Source organism: Taurulus bubalis, assembly GCF_910589615.1.
Source record: "Taurulus bubalis genome assembly, chromosome: 13".
Classification (NCBI taxonomy): domain Eukaryota; kingdom Metazoa; phylum Chordata; class Actinopteri; order Perciformes; family Cottidae; genus Taurulus; species Taurulus bubalis.
Genome location: NC_136601.1, coordinates 17936075 through 17951919, shown reverse-complemented (window position 1 = coordinate 17951919; position 15845 = coordinate 17936075). Strand labels below are relative to the sequence as shown.

Genomic DNA, 15845 nt, shown 5'->3' with positions numbered 1-15845 from the left:
TATAACTTGTTTTGATCTTGTTTCTTTTACTACGCCTCTTGTTTTCACTTGACCCTCTGCTGCTGTAATCCTGTCAATTCGCCCACTGCGGCACTAATAACTGATTATCTTATCTTATCTCATATTAGGCCTTCATTATTTCAAAGGCCGATCGCCGTGTGTTACGTCGTTACGTCAGCAGAGGGCGTCATCTCAGACAGCTATGCGGCCCTCCGCCCCCGGCCAGAGGAGTCAAATACCCCTGAGGGAGAAGCGGCCAGACACACACAGCGAGTCGTCACGGTGTCGGGGAAGGACGACATGATGCGGTCCTTCGTATCACTGCTGCTGCTCGGTCTGCTGCGGCCCGGCGCTGCCGAAACCCCACTCACACAGGTAGGCCACCTGTTGATGCACACACACACACACACACACACACACACACACACACACACACACACACACACACACACACACACACACACACACACACACACACACACACACACACACACATCCATATCCATAATGTGCATCCAGATAGATAGATAAACAGACAGACGTGACACCGACAGCCTAATACCAGAGGACATCACTGTATATGTTCACACCTGTGCTGTGGCAATCTTAATTAAACTGTATAGCGAGATAACTGATTTGTAGATGTATGATGTAAACTAAAAGGTGAGTAGATGTGCCCTGTATGTACGTTGTCACAAGTGGAATTTTGTGAAAACAGGCGGTGCGCAATAATGTAACAACACTAAATATAAAGGCATTATTCCGCAGTGGGTAAGAATAAATTGAGATCTATGAGTGTTTATTAAACCAATTACCCAAATGCCTCTGTTTCTATGAGAGCAATGTCCTGCTGCTCTGTTGACACTGGGTTTGTGTTTTCAGTTGGCCAGTTGGCAGTAGTCTCGTCAACAAAACAGCTGTAATCTACGAGGTGTGAGAAAGGTGGGAGTGCTACAGTTGTTTCATATGCCTTATTTTGTTAAGGCGTTGGGAACTGTTGGCTAAACAAGCGCCTGTTTTTTTGCATTGGAAACAGCTGGTTGGGTCAGACAGAGGTAGACATGGTTGGTTAATGTTCAAGGCTTTTTCCACACTTCTCAGTGCATTCAAAATAGGATATATATATTTGGGACTCATGAAGGGCTGCAACTAACATGTTGTTGTTCTAAATGTGTTCAGAGAAAATGACTCATTAAACTAATCGATAAAGTATAGTGGGTGACTAACATGTTACAAAACACACCACCCATAATCAAATATTTGTTGAACGTGAGAGGTCAAATCCATGTCGAGGTCTACCACTGGCTAGAAAATGGGTGAAAAGGAAATAACGGCCATACTACATCCTGCATAAGTCCATATAGACATATGCTTTGTAATGTATATATTATATCCAACCAAAATCATCTATTATTAGCAAAAAATGCTATGTCAAAGAAATGCTGATTGTGTGTGGCATTTGGCCAGTTACATCAAACATAACCTGCTTTGACCTGTCGTTCTAATCCCCAGCGGTGTGAATCCACAGATGGCACTATTTACAAATACCAGTCAAAGACTCTCAACGGGAGTCACATTGTAAACCTCAGTGACTACAAGGGCAAGAGTGTCCTCTTCATCAACGTGGCCACTTACTGAGGGTTCGCCTTCCAGTATGTGGGTAAGAAATGGCTCAACAGGCAGCAGTATTTGGTGTTGCAGTATTTATTAAAAAAATAAAATAAAATGAGTAAAAGCTTCTCTATCTGAATGCATTTTGCTTTTCCTTTCTCAGAACTGAATGCACTACACGATCAGATGAAACCACTCGGCCTAACCATTCTGGGCTATCCCTGCAACCAATTTGGGAAACAGGAACCAGGGCAAGGACATGAAATTCTGCCAGGCATAAAGTGAGCAATGCTTCTCGTTAAATGCAAATCAATATCAGGTCAGCCTGAAAACGCTATGAACCCAACCGATTAAACAAGGAGGTTTAATTTCAGTTTAATATAAGTATGATCTTCAGCTTATAGAAGATGTGGAAACATGAAAATCACCTCATTTGGATTAGCAAGCTTCTCACAAGACTGTATACATTGTAATGTTCTGTAACATAAGAGCCTTCAAAGCTGATGTAGAGAGGAATTTGCAATATTCTTAAATCCTCTGTCAATCAGCAAAGCTTCATTAATGAAGGAAAACATCCTCTGGCAATAAGATCCGTTTCTGTCCAAGGCCTCTCGAACACGCATAGAATGTATGTCTGCATATCGGCTTGTGTTTTTGTCCTCGGCTCGTCGTGAATCTAGGGCAGCTGCAAGGTCACAAAGTGCTCAGAGGGGCTTCCACTGATAAGATGTCCTCTTTTTGATTCCAGGTATGTTAGACCAGGCAATGGATATGTCCCAAACTTCATGATGTTTGAGAAAGGTGATGTGAATGGAAAAGGCGAGCAAGAGGTTTTCACTTTCCTTAAGGTACGTTGTGATCTGTGTATGAGATTTAAAAGTGTACATTTATACTGTACGTATTTATACTTACTGTAAAGGTCACCTGTTTATAGTCTATATGCCAACGTGTATCACTACTGCTGTACTTCAGACTGTGCACAAACTCTTTAAATTACTCATTATCTGTATACGGCAATGCAAAGCTCTTTCATCTTGATTTATGATCCACTGGAAAACATTCTCAAGGTTTCCTATAATGGATGAAGTCCGAGGAATGTATGTATTCAATCTCATTGATTACAGTTATCAGTTGGTTAATTATTTTAATAAGTCAAAACAAGTACATATTTGTGAATGCATAACTTAATGTTCTTGTACTTTGTATCATGACAAAGGAATTATATTCTTCTTGTGAACATGCAGCTGTCAGGTGGAGGTTGCTCAGACTTTGCTCTCTCATTATGACACTGTGCTTTCTGCCACGCAGAACTCCTGCCCTCCAGTCGGAGACCTCCTCGGTGACCCTGCCAGAATGTTCTGGACGCCCATGAAACTGAACGACATCAAGTGGAACTTTGAAAAGTTTCTGGTGGGTCCGGACGGGAAGCCGGTGATGAGGTGGCACCCAAGTGTCAGAGTGTCCACGGTCCTGGCTGACATTCAAAGACACCTGCTCCAGCTGTACTCACAGCAGAGATTAAGCTAGGTGATTCATCCCTGTGTTCTCTATCACAGGATAGGTAGAGCAATGTAAAACAGTTAGACTAATGGTAACAGATTCTGATACATGGAGATAGCATGTTGAATGAAGAGGAGGCTTGAAAACAGGAACTCTGTGGGGCCTCTTCGGAGTCTGGGGTTCGGGACAGCTCTTCAGTGCATTCGAGCTGACCTGCAATCCCTCAGTGTCATGTCATCTTCTCATCCCAGGACTTGTTAACATTGCATACTGAATGTGTATTACTTGTAATAAATCATGGAGAACACAAATGTGAGGACCATTTCCTTGTTTTTTTTACGCGAAACAACCAATATGAGGGTGTCATGGAAAAGGCAACATGATTTCGTAAATTTGTGGCCCCCGACATTTTTATCGTGCAATAAAATTGGACATGAATAAGCAAAGTAAGATGCTAAAAGACATTTAGAATAGATTTATTAAGCCAGTCAAATACAAAAAGTCTCACATGTGCTTTTGCCTACAGCAAAAAAGAAAAGGCTACAAACCAAGAAAATACAACTGCCAGTAATTACAGCATACCTTTCAAAGTGCAATTCGGCAAATTTTTCATTTTAGCTCCCACCCATCAGGACTTTGTTCCCTGTAAATTAACTTGTTTGATAAGATGGAGCTTCTTCCAATTAATTTGCACACATCGTAAAGCCCTTCTATGTTAATTTTGAGTATTCAGTGAAAACAGTGGCTTGATTTGAGGTTGGATCTTCCTGTTTAAAAAGGTGTCACACATTCTGTTGAGGTGTTGCTGCTGTGTCTGTTATCAGGGCTCTTTGCGTCACAACAGTTCACAGGACAGTCAGCACGCTGTTGAAGTGGACCGAGAGCAAAGCCAGACCTCCTGGCAGGTTTTCCTCCTCCGAGCAGCAGTATTACTGTACAATAGGATCTGGGGCCCCTACTGATGAAACTCTTTCTCTTTCTGTTTGAGCAACATTTCAATGTTTCAGTACTAGCTGCACTGATTACAACTCCGTAAGTTTAAAAGGAATGACGTCGCTATCGCTGCTGCCTAAAGGTTTTGGTGGTGTAACGTCTAGATACTGTATGTCGGGGCTGAACTGTGGGCAATAGTACAGGATGCAGTAAGATGAGTATGAGAATCGGAATGAGTGGTCAAATCAATTGTGGTCAAGTAGAAGTGTTGTGTTTAATGAGATTAGGTCCATCATCATGGGAAAAAAAGGTTGTGTATGTACTGTGCATTGTGTATTGTGTCTGATACAAACATACAATGTCAATAGCTACAATATATTGGGATTACACTAACAACATAGAAAGAACAGCATTACTAAAGACAATGATTTACACTTAGTCAATGCAACTATCAAAACAGCAGGTTATAAATAAATTATCAATAATCACAATCATGTTTTTGGTATGATACCATGAAAATTCATTTCCCAAAATTTTTGTATTTCAACAACCACTTTTGAACAGTTACACGTATGGGACATTTCTATAACATCGATGGGACTGAAGAAATCTTCATAAATCAATCAACATTCACATTGTAAATTCTATGATTCAATGTACATATATAATCATTCATTGTTGGAATGAGTATATGTTGCCTTATTAATATTGGGGAATGGCATCCTGTAACCCTACAAGTAACAAGCCAAGTGTCAGGCTGTTACAGATTTGCAGAGATACAAGCACATAGGTATATTTTCTGGAAAAAAAGTACAATGTTAATTATTCCAACCTATTTAATAAATGACTTCAGTTCCTGATAAAAAAACAAAACAAACTAAATAATATTTAATGTATATATTCAGAAGAGCGAAGTGTTTCACAAATAGCCTTATAAAACGCAAGTATAAACAACATTACAATAGGATATCTACACTTCAGTAGGAAAATTAAAGATCAAATCACACCTTGTCAACTCAAAAACAAACTGATTTCATGCTACTACCCAGACTCCATTTGGTGGGTACGGTGATGCTTTAGTGCTTTCCAGGGTCAATGTTCTGTCGCTCCCTTTTTCCAAATCCAGCTGCTGCGGCTGCTGCTGCAGCTGCTGCGGCTGCTGCTGTTGTTGCTGCTGTTGCTGCTGCGGACTGATCTACACACACAGAAAAGAAACAAGAATGTTATTTCACAGTCACACACTTTTCATTTGAAATTAACACAGTGGTGTGATCTAATGAGTCGATTTGCATCAGCGGTAAAGGATGGAAATATTCTGTATTTCTTGAGTCAACAAATCATGTAATGACCAAAACAAAAATGTGTTGATCATACTAACGAGTATAATCTGGTTAACCACAGAATGTATTGGGAGACGGACTACTGCATCAAACACAATGGTGGTTTTGGTAATTTCATGACATTTTTTTTGGCAATAAGGAAATATACAGAGTAACACCAGCTGTATCCTTTTAGCAACATGCGTGTACTTGGCTGGCTGAACCTTACCTGCATTTTCTGGTGGTGGTCTTGAGCTCTCTCCTACTGCTCTGGCCCCTCTCGGCTGCGGGAATGATGACTGCCAAGGAAAACCCTGACCAAAGAGAAAGCAACCCCTTAGCTGAAACCACTAAATAGACCCATTCATCAGAACCAGCAGCCCTCAAGTCTTTGCCGTACCCAACAATGGTTATTGAATGCAAGCGTGGCTAGGTTGAGCTACAGTTAAGACCTAATTACAACTGCTTGTTTCCCCCAAAAGATAGGGGGATCAGAGGTGAGAAAGAAAAAGGGCCTCGATTCCTCAGTGAACCAGAGTCACTCCAGAGACAGAGGGGCCTTAGAGGACCCTTACCGGGGTGACAGGCTGGAAGTCTCGTACAGGGGGCGGTGCTGCGGCGACTGCGGCGGCGCCTGCTGCATTGGGCATCCGGGGTGGGAAGTGTATGGGCCAGCCCTCGGGGCCCTGCGGTCCCACCTGCACAAAGGGACCACAGTAGGGAGGGCTCAGCGGGCCGTTCACTGAGCCTGACGTGGGGTCTGAGGTACGCCTTTCCTGCTGCTGCCCCTACGAGGGATCACAAGTACACACGTGATCCCCAATCAGTGCCCGGCTGCTACTCTCAGCGAGCGCAGTGGCCCTGACATGGCATGGGCCACCGCTGACCTTCCACCCTACTGCAGCTGAGTCCCACTGAGGAGTGTGAATGCTCCACCTGCTGATCCCAAATGCACTGACTAACAATCTAGCTGGAGTGAGGCTCTTGTCCTGGAGTATTAATCTGGCCAGTATGAACTCCGTATAGTCAAAATCTATGTGACAGCATTCTGTCACAAGGGGGCGCTAGTCAGCCAGGTCTACCACAAGACATATCCTACTGCCTGATGTGTCCCAAAGGCTTGTAGAGCCACTTTCAGTGAAGCCCTCGGCCTTAAGTAAATGCACTTGAGAGCATGGCCAAATAAAACATATCACCTCTCCAGGCTGACGGCACCATTTCATTTTAAAATGTCATCTCGTCTGCAACACTACCAGGCTCAGTCCTGAGCTGCAGCCAGTACCTGTTTGTGATGCTGCATCTGCAGTCTCTCCAGTTTACATCTCTCCGTACGTTCTCGCTGACACTCGTTCTGTGCCTGATGAAGCTGAACCACAAAAACAAAAGGATTTTTTTTAAATAAAAAAACAAAAATCCCACATTTGAGAGCTGTTCAGTTATAATTGTGATTAAATGCAAGAAACATTACAAACAAAAGCTGAAAACATTCCTCATCATGCCACATATACACAGGAGAGAACACACAGTTTACCTGATTGGTCAAATTAGTAATCTGACCCTGAAGTCTCTCAACCTGCCGCCTCAAGTCCTCCTTTTCCTCATTCATTCGCTCCCGGTCACTCCTTTCTTTTCTGAAGTCTTCTTCAAAGATCTTCACCTGAAGTACAAAACAACAATTAAAAGCAGCTGAGGAAATGCATGTGAAATTGCAATAGAACTGTGTGAATATTGGAGATGAAAATGTTTCCCCTTCTGATATCGACACTTGAACTTGCTTATCCGATACCAGTGCGTCATAATTCCTTTTCACGAATATATATTGTAGTGAAAAATGTCCTTCAAACTATTTTATTTATTCCAGTTTCTTACCAAAAACTAACCTTCGTTACCAGCGGTTAGCTCCGTTATTTAGCCTAGCATGACTTGTTCACCATGCAGCATTATCAGGGTACATGTAGGTGCATGAGAGTGTTTAACCTCAGGTGCGTCGTACTAGTTTGCACATTTACAAAGTAAAGGTCCGGTAGCACGGGACACGCGTTGTTATGGTTGGTCTTGTGTGGCGTAAATCAGCTGATAAACGAGTGCAACGATTTTTAGGTTGTATCAGAGCTATTTCCCATACTGGTATTGTTATTCGATCACCTCTAGAATGTGTGTCTGTATGTTTTGCTGCATGTCTGACCTGTTCCTTTAGTACAGCAATTTGAGTGAGCAGTTCCTGTTTCTTCAGGTTATTGGCTGCATCGGCAAAGTTAGCCTGACCAGGTGGTTGTTGTGAGGATGAAGGGGTGTGCAGGTTTAAGGCCTCCTCTAGAGCCTGAAGGAAGACAAAACAAGTATTACACACAAGGAAAAGTCTCCGTGGAAGAGCTGCAGAACGAGAGGAGAGACCAAGTACACTCACCCTGTTGAGGCGTTGGATCTCCTTCTCCTGGTACTCCCTCTGTTTGCTGAGGGGCAGCAGCTGATCCTGCAGGTAGCGAACCTTCTGCTTCAGCTCGGTGGTTTCCGAGTTGAGGCACTCCTTCTCCCCCTGAAATACACACACCCACAACACCTTGTGTAATGCATCCCCTGGTTTTGAAATGTTAAAACCATTTTCACCTGGGCTTCGTGTCCTTGTGTTCTCACCTGTACATTTTCAATTTTGGACTTAGCCAGCAGCAGCTTCTTGTCGTAGTCGCGCTGCCTCTGCTCTCTCTCGGCCTCCAGCTCAAGCACAGTTTTCTGGGACTCAGCCAGCCGTTGTCTGAGGTCTGTGATCTGAGGGACAACGTACACCATTTAGTTGAGGACAGCATTCATCGAGTCCACAAACTAAAGCTATGAGATACAATTCTCAAACCCACAAAAAATAGTCGGGGATTACATCTCCTTGGTAAAGAGAAACATCCCTTGTTGCACCTGTTAGGATACGTCCGTAGAAATGTAGGACATGAAATTATAAACTAAACCACAGCGACAAGGACACATTTGCAAACACATGCAGTTCTGTTTTTGAATCAAATATGAACAAACCTAATGACGCAAATGGATATATCTAGGGTTCTGCGGTCTAAACCAAAGGCTCATGGTGTTGCAGTCTGAACAAAGTGCGCATGTAGGTTTGTTCATGATTGTGGGCGAGCACACTCGTAGGTGTGTGAGTACGAGTGCGAGAGTGTGTACATGTGTGTCTCTGCTGCCCTCTAACTGCACCACGAGAGGAAGTCAGCGGGTACCAGAGAGGTGAGGGGAATTCTGACTGAGGTGTGACAGACCGTGTGGTAAGTATGCTCAGATAGCGAGCTATTGCAAGATTGCACCTTTCCACTGGACAAGCATATAGAAAACACACACAGCTGCTTCACTGCCAACTGATGCACACAAACGTCAGAGTCTCCTGTTCCTTTAAGATATTTCCGAATTACAAAATCCCTGTCATCTTGTCATTTCAAAATCATGTCAACGTTAATGTTCATGGAAAGGTTGTTATTATCTATTATTCCACTGGCGTAAAGCAAAATGTGTTGAGTAGAGTTCTCTTTTAAATAATATTTAAAAAAATAAAAATGCGTTTTACTTTTTTATTGTGAGATTTGAAATGACAAAAATGTTTGTCATGAGAATTCGGAGAGAATTAGGTATTAATTCTCCTTCCTCAGCTCTTTATCAGACGAGGACACAGCGATGTCTTCCCACACCAATCACAACAGCTGTAAAGTCATTACTGTACCTTCTGTTCAAACTGTGACTTCATGGAGTTCCACTGAATGTCCCACTGCTTGTTCACCTCCAGTACCTGTAAGCAGCACCAGAAAGTGAAACAAATGACACCGAACATATAGGAAACATATTACAGAAACTTTCCCCTATGGCAAAAGAGGATGAGAAGTAAGAGCGCAAAAAAAAAAAAAAAAAAAGACTTACATCCTTTCTCTGCTTCTCCAAAAGCTTGATCTTCTTTTCATACACCTCTACATCACAAGGTTTACTCTGGGTTTTCTCTGCAGCTTTTCCACTCTGGGGCACACAAAAACATTTCTTAATCCACAACATTTCTCCTTAATTCGGACCCTACATCGTAAGAGTTTATATAAAAGTGCAGACGTTTGAAGCCACTTGTTGATTCAGAAAACCTTTAATTTAAAATAAAAAATATTTGGCATGTAGACATGTATTAATATTCAAAAATAAATTAAAAAAAGAGAAACAAATTCTCTATTATTTAATTTAAGATACCTTCTGTGGTGTGGTGGCCTCCATCTTGGCTCTCACAGCAGCCGATTCCTCCTTCACGGGCTCCTCTTTGGCCTCTGGAGCTTCGGTGTCAGATATCGCTGCTGCTGCTGCTGCTGCTGCTGCTGCTGTTGTTGTTGCTGCTGCTGCTGCTGCTGCTCCCGTGACCAGATCCTTGAGTTTTAGATTCTCCTGCCTGAATCGGCAAGAAAATGAAAATGAAAATCTGTGAGCAAGGTCCCTTCCCAGAGTTTGTCGCAAAGATTCAGGATGTCCTTTGGGAAGAACCTACGATACTCTCCGAGTGCAATGACGGCAACAGAAAGCGGTGGAATAATTCCCCCATCAAAAGTGAAAGTATGGGTCAAAAATCAACATCCACGACGAAGTAAAAACTGTGCAGGGTTTTATCTGTCAGACAATATCGGGGAGCTTATTCCCACTACATTCAAAAGTTCATGAGAAACTAAATTGTCCCACAGTAAAAAGTAAGAAAGATCAAAAGGAATGAGATGTGAAAGTGTTTTAATTATTTTTCGGGAATATACTGTAGATCTCACAATGTGTTCTCTTTGACCTTACTAACAATAAAGTTTCTGCTCCAGCAGAAGCAACACAAAGACCAGTGAAATGTAAACAAGTAAGAAAAACATTACTTCAGCTGTTCCAAGTCATGATTCCTGATGTGATGATCCTCTTCCATTTTCTTTCGAAGCTCATTGTTCTCCTGTCTGAGCTGCTCACAGAGAGTCTATAAAACCAAAAATCACAATAGCAAGCATCCGTCTATATAATGTTATCAACATTTGTTTTTAACGTCTGAATGGCTACACAGAGCCAGAAGCAGCTACCTTTAATAGGTACATTAATAAAAGGTACTTTAAATACTGTAAATGTGTCCTACCTATATAGCACAAAGTTACTCTTCAGGGACATGGTGCTATATTTAAAATGTTCAGTCCACAAACTGACAACAATTTTTGAAGTTTAGAAACAAAATTATAATAAAGAAAATGTCAACAAATAGAGACCAAGTCACTGCAAATACTGCTTACATTTTTTACTTTTGTAAATTAAAATTAAGCAGTAATGTGTTTCACAAGTTTAAAGTAGTGCTGCTCTCCCACTGGAGAATCTGGCATGAATCTGGCATGTCATTAAAGTGAACTACACGGTCATTGAATCAGGCAGTCGTCCTGTCGTATACCTGTAGGAGGGAAGTCCTCTGTTCATTTTTTTGGACCTTCGAGGAAAGATGGTGAAACTCCACAGCCATGCGACCAAGGTGAGCCAACAGCTGGTTTGGGTTGGACTCCTCTGCGAATATGCTGAAGGAGCTCTCTAGTCTCTTCAGCTGGCTCGTTAGCTCGATGGTCTCCTGAGGCAGGACAGGGATTACTGCTGCCGCTGACCCGGCCTGGAGACATCCAGATGGTCAGTTAATAGTCAGTCAGTTCTCCCTCTCAGGCTAACTCAGTGTGCAATGTATTTCAACCAACATAATAATGAAAGATCAAACAACTGTAAAAGTCATTGTGCTACCAGTTTTATGAAAAGCAGCAGGAAATCTAGCTGAAAAGGCAAACCAGTTTTTCCCTGTTGGATCTAAATTTAATCCTCAAACAATATAGTTGCATGTGGTAATAATTTTCCCAAACATAGTTTTCAGGCGTTAAACTGTGACAAAGCAAGCTATAGAGTTGTATTATACTGTATAACAGGTTAGCCAAAAACATCAGTTTTGTTAAAATGCATGCCAGAAATATTCTGGCATAGTGTCCTATTAACACATCCTCGAGGATGTAATGTGTGAATGAATCAGCGGTGTAATTCTAGTCAGTAATAATCCTGGACTTTCCCCTGGCTGACTCAGGCTGGAGCTACCAGTATTGAGTTTGTTGGTTAGTCACCGCACTAAAGATATGTTCCTAATATTGAGGCAATGGCTACAAAAGAGGAAAGGTTGGCCTATTTATATTACACAAAATAATAATTTTTGGGAATGAGAATCTGGAGAATTGTGATATTCTAAACCCATTAGATAGCTTGATCAAATTTAAGTTTTTTTTCTTTCATTCTTTTGAGCTCCTGTGGCAGTTAATAATTCATCATAACTTGTGTCACAAAAAGTCTGGTACGTACAGTCAAGGCGTCTGAAGTCTTCCCATCTACATTTACGACCTCAAACTCTGAGGCCTCCTGTAAAAAAACAAAAAGAAAGTAGCACATTAGTACACGCAGTGACTGTAATTGCATTACACTTTTCAGAATAAAATAAACATCTTCCAGTTGAGAGCTGCCAGATGTCCAAGTCTTTGTCCTTAAAATATCTGCATCTAATGTAATTTACATTTTTACAATCGTCACAAAGTTGTTTCTGTCTGCACCAAAAGCTCTCACTCACAGTACAAATTACTTACATTGGGCTTCTCAGGCTGAAGGGTCTTCCCTAAACAGCTTGTTTGCTCCTCCTTCTGCTCTGCAGTGGGGTGTAAACAGTGTTTACCTGAAGCAATACCAAAACCAAAGTTAGGTTTCAGTTAAATAGAACAGTGTGCCCTCTGATTAAAACACTGTTCAGAGTGATGTGACAAATGTGAAACTATATCTAGTTAATAAGTTAAATTAACAATTACCATCAAATCCATGAAGCCTACTTTGTGTCTCAGCATGAATGGGCCCTCCCATACACAGACTGGCGGCAAAGCTGGAGGACTTGAGGGCCTCGTTGTCTCTCACAAGTTCCTCCACTCGCTGACGAAGCTTTGATGCCTCCGATTGAGACTCTTCCAGCAAATCACCTGCAAGTTTCAGAAAGATCTTGTCTCTGTCCAGCAGCAGTGTACGTGATCTGACTTCTTTTCAAACACTGCTAAGACTAGATCCATCAGCATGAACAGTCATCAGATATGATAGAAGTTCAGTGACAAACTATGTGTGAGTAGCACTCCTTTGGTGAGTCACAAAAGCAGCAAGCAAGCCATTCATATTGCATGCAAGCTTTTCAACAAACTACCAATGAAGATCGTCCAGCTTTACTACATTCCACTTCAATTGCAGCACAATAGTCTCCTTTTGGCATTCATATATTTTGACTTCAGTTTGATATTCAGTCATGTATGAAAGACATCATATGATGACTTTGTGGCTGCATTAAGTTAGAATTAAATAATAGATAGATAGAGAGATAGATAGATAGATAGATAGATAGATATCCTCAAATGTTCAGACAGATGTGTTATTCCATTAAACAGCTGACATTAGACCTCGGTCCTCAGCTTTGAGGTAACCATGCTGTCTTTGGGAACCTACCTAAGCTCTTAAGTCCCTTCATCCGCGCCCTCAGTATGCCATTCTCCTCCAGTAGCTGTCTATAGCTGCTTCCCCCTCCGGCCTCCTCCCTGGCCTTGACCTCACTCCCACCTGGATCATAGATGCGGTACGGGCCTTTCCCTTCCATCGCCGTCGCTCACTTCCTAGACATGCTTCTCTGAACTGTAAAAAGAAGAGACAAACTGTTATTTAAAGTATAATTCAAAACATAAAGTACCAGATACAACTCAGTAGAAGATAAAACCACACCTATTTAAAACACATGTTGTGGTAGCTGAGCTTTACAGCAAACAAAAACTGCTGGACTGAGTACTTGTCTTCCCTTCACCCATTGCAATGAGAGAAGCAACTTTAACAATGACAAACAGACACATCTGAATCCCAGGGTAAAAGGTGTACTGCTCATAGGCAATTGGAAAATATGGTAGCTATAGCATGAGAGCAACCAACCAAAAATGTCGACACCCAACTGTTTAAGCAGAGGAAGTAAATAGTTGAACATAAATATTGGCAAAAACGAGTATGAGGGAAAATAACTGACTTACTTCTTGGTTTTCATTGTCCTACACTACCAATATTATTGAACCACAACTTATACTGTCGCAATACTACAAACACTAAGAAATAAAACAAATGTGTATTTCTGTTACTTCTTGATGGCAGATTAAATAGAGACCACCCACTCAGATAAGACATTGTCTGTACTTTGAGCTAGCTTAACCAGCTAGAAACTCATTTTTCTCACTTTACAATTTACAGCAGAACAAGTGATAACTATCCGCGAAGCAGAGCAAAGAAAATACTGATTATCCGACAGTTTTGAGAGGAAAAAAGCAGCAACATTATCTCCATAGTGCTACATAGTGAAACATATGGCAAGAGTGTGCTAACGTTTGTGATGGTTGACTACTACATCGCTCATATCCAAGAGGGAAAAAAAGACAAAAGCACAGAGAAAAAATGGTAAATGTTCGGTGAATCCTGCAAACAAACATCTACCTAATAGTCGAGAGTCAAATCCAGCACAATCCAGCAAATGATAGCTACCTTGATTGGCTGAAGAAGGCTAATATTAGTTTCGCTGTTGTCATGCAAATTGCTAGCAACATCCTCGTTAGCTGTCGGCTAGCTAACACTAGATGACAGTGCGGGACAGGAAGCCGCTAGCTCGTCTTTTTTACACACTATAAATACTTTTATTGACGCAGTAAGTCTGTTGGAAAGCGCAGTTAAGCGACAAACAAAAGAACAAAGAGGTGTCTTTTGTCTGGATACCTTTCAGTTCGCAGTGGCCTCTCGTCTCCCTAGCCCAGACATCTATTGCGGAAGTGGTCTACTGGTCTATGCTGTAACCCGGGAATTTCCACCTCGTTTGATGTAAACAACGATTGATTGACAGCCCGGCGGACCAATCAGGACACGGCGCTCTGTCAGCGGGACACCAGCAGGAGCCACTGGCCGTAATGTAAACAGTGGAGCAAAATGTGAGTTTGGTAGAAGTTTTACCAGAATGACACAAGGTGGACTTTTAAATATGTTCATGAATAATAATATATTATAATAATGGCTCATATGACGCAATGGCACGGGTGTACGGAATAAAACAGATCACCAAAAACAGCCAGATGTTTCTCTTTAATCGTGATGACATTTTCTTATTATTTTTTTCTTATTTTTTTTTACCTCTTGTAACTTACGCTTTATAGTCCAGGGACAAACCCAACCATTTTCATAGAAACACTTTTTTCTTCATTGATAAATTTAGAGAAGGGGCTGTTGGGGGTTTCTGTTATTGCATCACACATTTCCTCTGAACTAGCAGGGCAATAAGGCTATCAGGTTACACTGAACTTTTTACGTCTACACTATAGGTTCACAAGAACTATCATGTATGAAAGCTGCTGTGAAATATATATTATCAATATTGTGATTAGGACAGCACACAATTATTTTCATTATTGATTAATCTGATGAATATTTGTCTTTATTAATTAGTTATTCAGTTGTAAAGAAAGAAAAAAAGAAAGCAAAAAAAGAAAAGAAATGCCCATATAGCTCAATTTGACTATTTAAACTAGTTGCTTTGTACAACAAACAAAGTATAAAATACCTAAACACACAACACAAAGCAATACACTAAGTATTCACTTTTGAGGAATAGAAAAATAGTTAAACAGTAAGTCCATTATCAAAATAGTTGTTGTTGACTAGTTGTCTGTCAATTGACTAATTGATTAATGAAGGATTCCTTTTTACTGTGATATGTTACAGAAAGTCTCGACATTTTCTGTCGCAAACTAAAAACACATCTTTTTCGACTACACCTTGAATAAGGAAGGTAGCGCTGTAGTAGTACTTTAGTAGCACTTAAATGGCATTTACTGATTGCACTTTGTGGTTTAACTTTATTGAAGGAATTGTACTTTCTTGATTCTTGTTGTTCTGAGTTTGTACTCATGGTTGAATTGCACTTATTGTAAGTCGCTTTGGATAAAAGCGTCAGCTAAATGAAATGTAATGTAATGTAATGTTAAATGTGGTTGCTTTTAAATAATACCACGATATAGTTTAAATGTAATGTTTTTCTGGTCTTTAAGTCAAATGCAATATATATTTTAAACGTTGTGTCAGTCAGGGTTTGTTGATGATCACTGTGCCACAGTTCTTTGAACTTAAGTTATTCACCAAATATTAATTATTTAGAGCAATAGTGACATCTTGTGGGAATAAACAAACAGGTAAACTGTGATCATATTTATTCCTGAGCGAGGTACAAAGATCATTCTTCAGTTAACTGAAAGCACAAACTACTTCTGATGCATTTCATCTTGTGACCATTTACACTGACTTATAAAGGGGTGCTTGGTAATCCAAACTAAGTATTGCTTGTTTCTACTCCTCTGTATTGGGTCAAAATTATTAATTTAA

The 15845-nt window shown here is 40.9% G+C and overlaps 2 protein-coding genes across 5 annotated transcripts; one reads left to right on the top strand and one right to left on the bottom strand.

Annotated features, from left to right (window-relative positions):
* The first annotated feature begins 281 nt into the window (after positions 1-281).
* Positions 282-3332, top strand: gpx3 (glutathione peroxidase 3). Its single transcript, XM_079229186.1, has 5 exons — positions 282-375; positions 1513-1660; positions 1775-1892; positions 2360-2459; positions 2920-3332. Exons 1-5 carry the CDS (start codon positions 301-303, stop codon positions 3136-3138), a joined length of 660 nt encoding a protein of 219 aa, XP_079085312.1. The 5' UTR covers positions 282-300; the 3' UTR covers positions 3139-3332.
* A 239-nt stretch (positions 3333-3571) lies between these two features.
* Positions 3572-14248, bottom strand: tnip1 (TNFAIP3 interacting protein 1). 4 transcript variants are annotated; one of them, XM_079228296.1, is made up of 18 exons: positions 14193-14248; positions 12897-13079; positions 12221-12385; positions 12005-12090; positions 11727-11783; positions 10792-11001; positions 10241-10335; positions 9588-9780; positions 9276-9368; positions 9082-9147; positions 7998-8129; positions 7771-7899; positions 7549-7683; positions 6895-7020; positions 6646-6729; positions 5939-6151; positions 5593-5677; positions 3572-5239 (listed from the first exon to the last, which is right to left on the bottom strand). In XM_079228296.1, exons 2-18 carry the CDS (start codon positions 13042-13044, stop codon positions 5121-5123), a joined length of 2136 nt encoding a protein of 711 aa, XP_079084422.1. In that variant the 5' UTR covers positions 13045-13079; positions 14193-14248; the 3' UTR covers positions 3572-5120. The 4 variants fall into 4 exon arrangements, with proteins under 4 accessions (XP_079084422.1, XP_079084424.1, XP_079084423.1 ...); XM_079228298.1 differs by having other exon boundaries at positions 5939-6061; XM_079228297.1 differs by having other exon boundaries at positions 12005-12063.
* Positions 14249-15845: the final 1597 nt, after the last annotated feature.

Bases quoted from the DNA above. Each gene is read 5' to 3' on its own strand.
- tnip1 (XM_079228296.1), bottom strand. From the start codon at position 13,044: ATGGAAGGGAAAGGCCCGTACCGCATCTATGATCCAGGTGGGAGTGAG. The intron at 6,152-6,645 runs GTACTGGCTGCA...GATCCCTCGTAG, and splicing joins AGATGCAGCATCACAAACAG to GGGCAGCAGCAGGAAAGGCG. The intron at 5,240-5,592 runs GTAAGGTTCAGC...CTGTGTGTGTAG, and splicing joins ACCACCACCAGAAAATGCAG to ATCAGTCCGCAGCAGCAACA.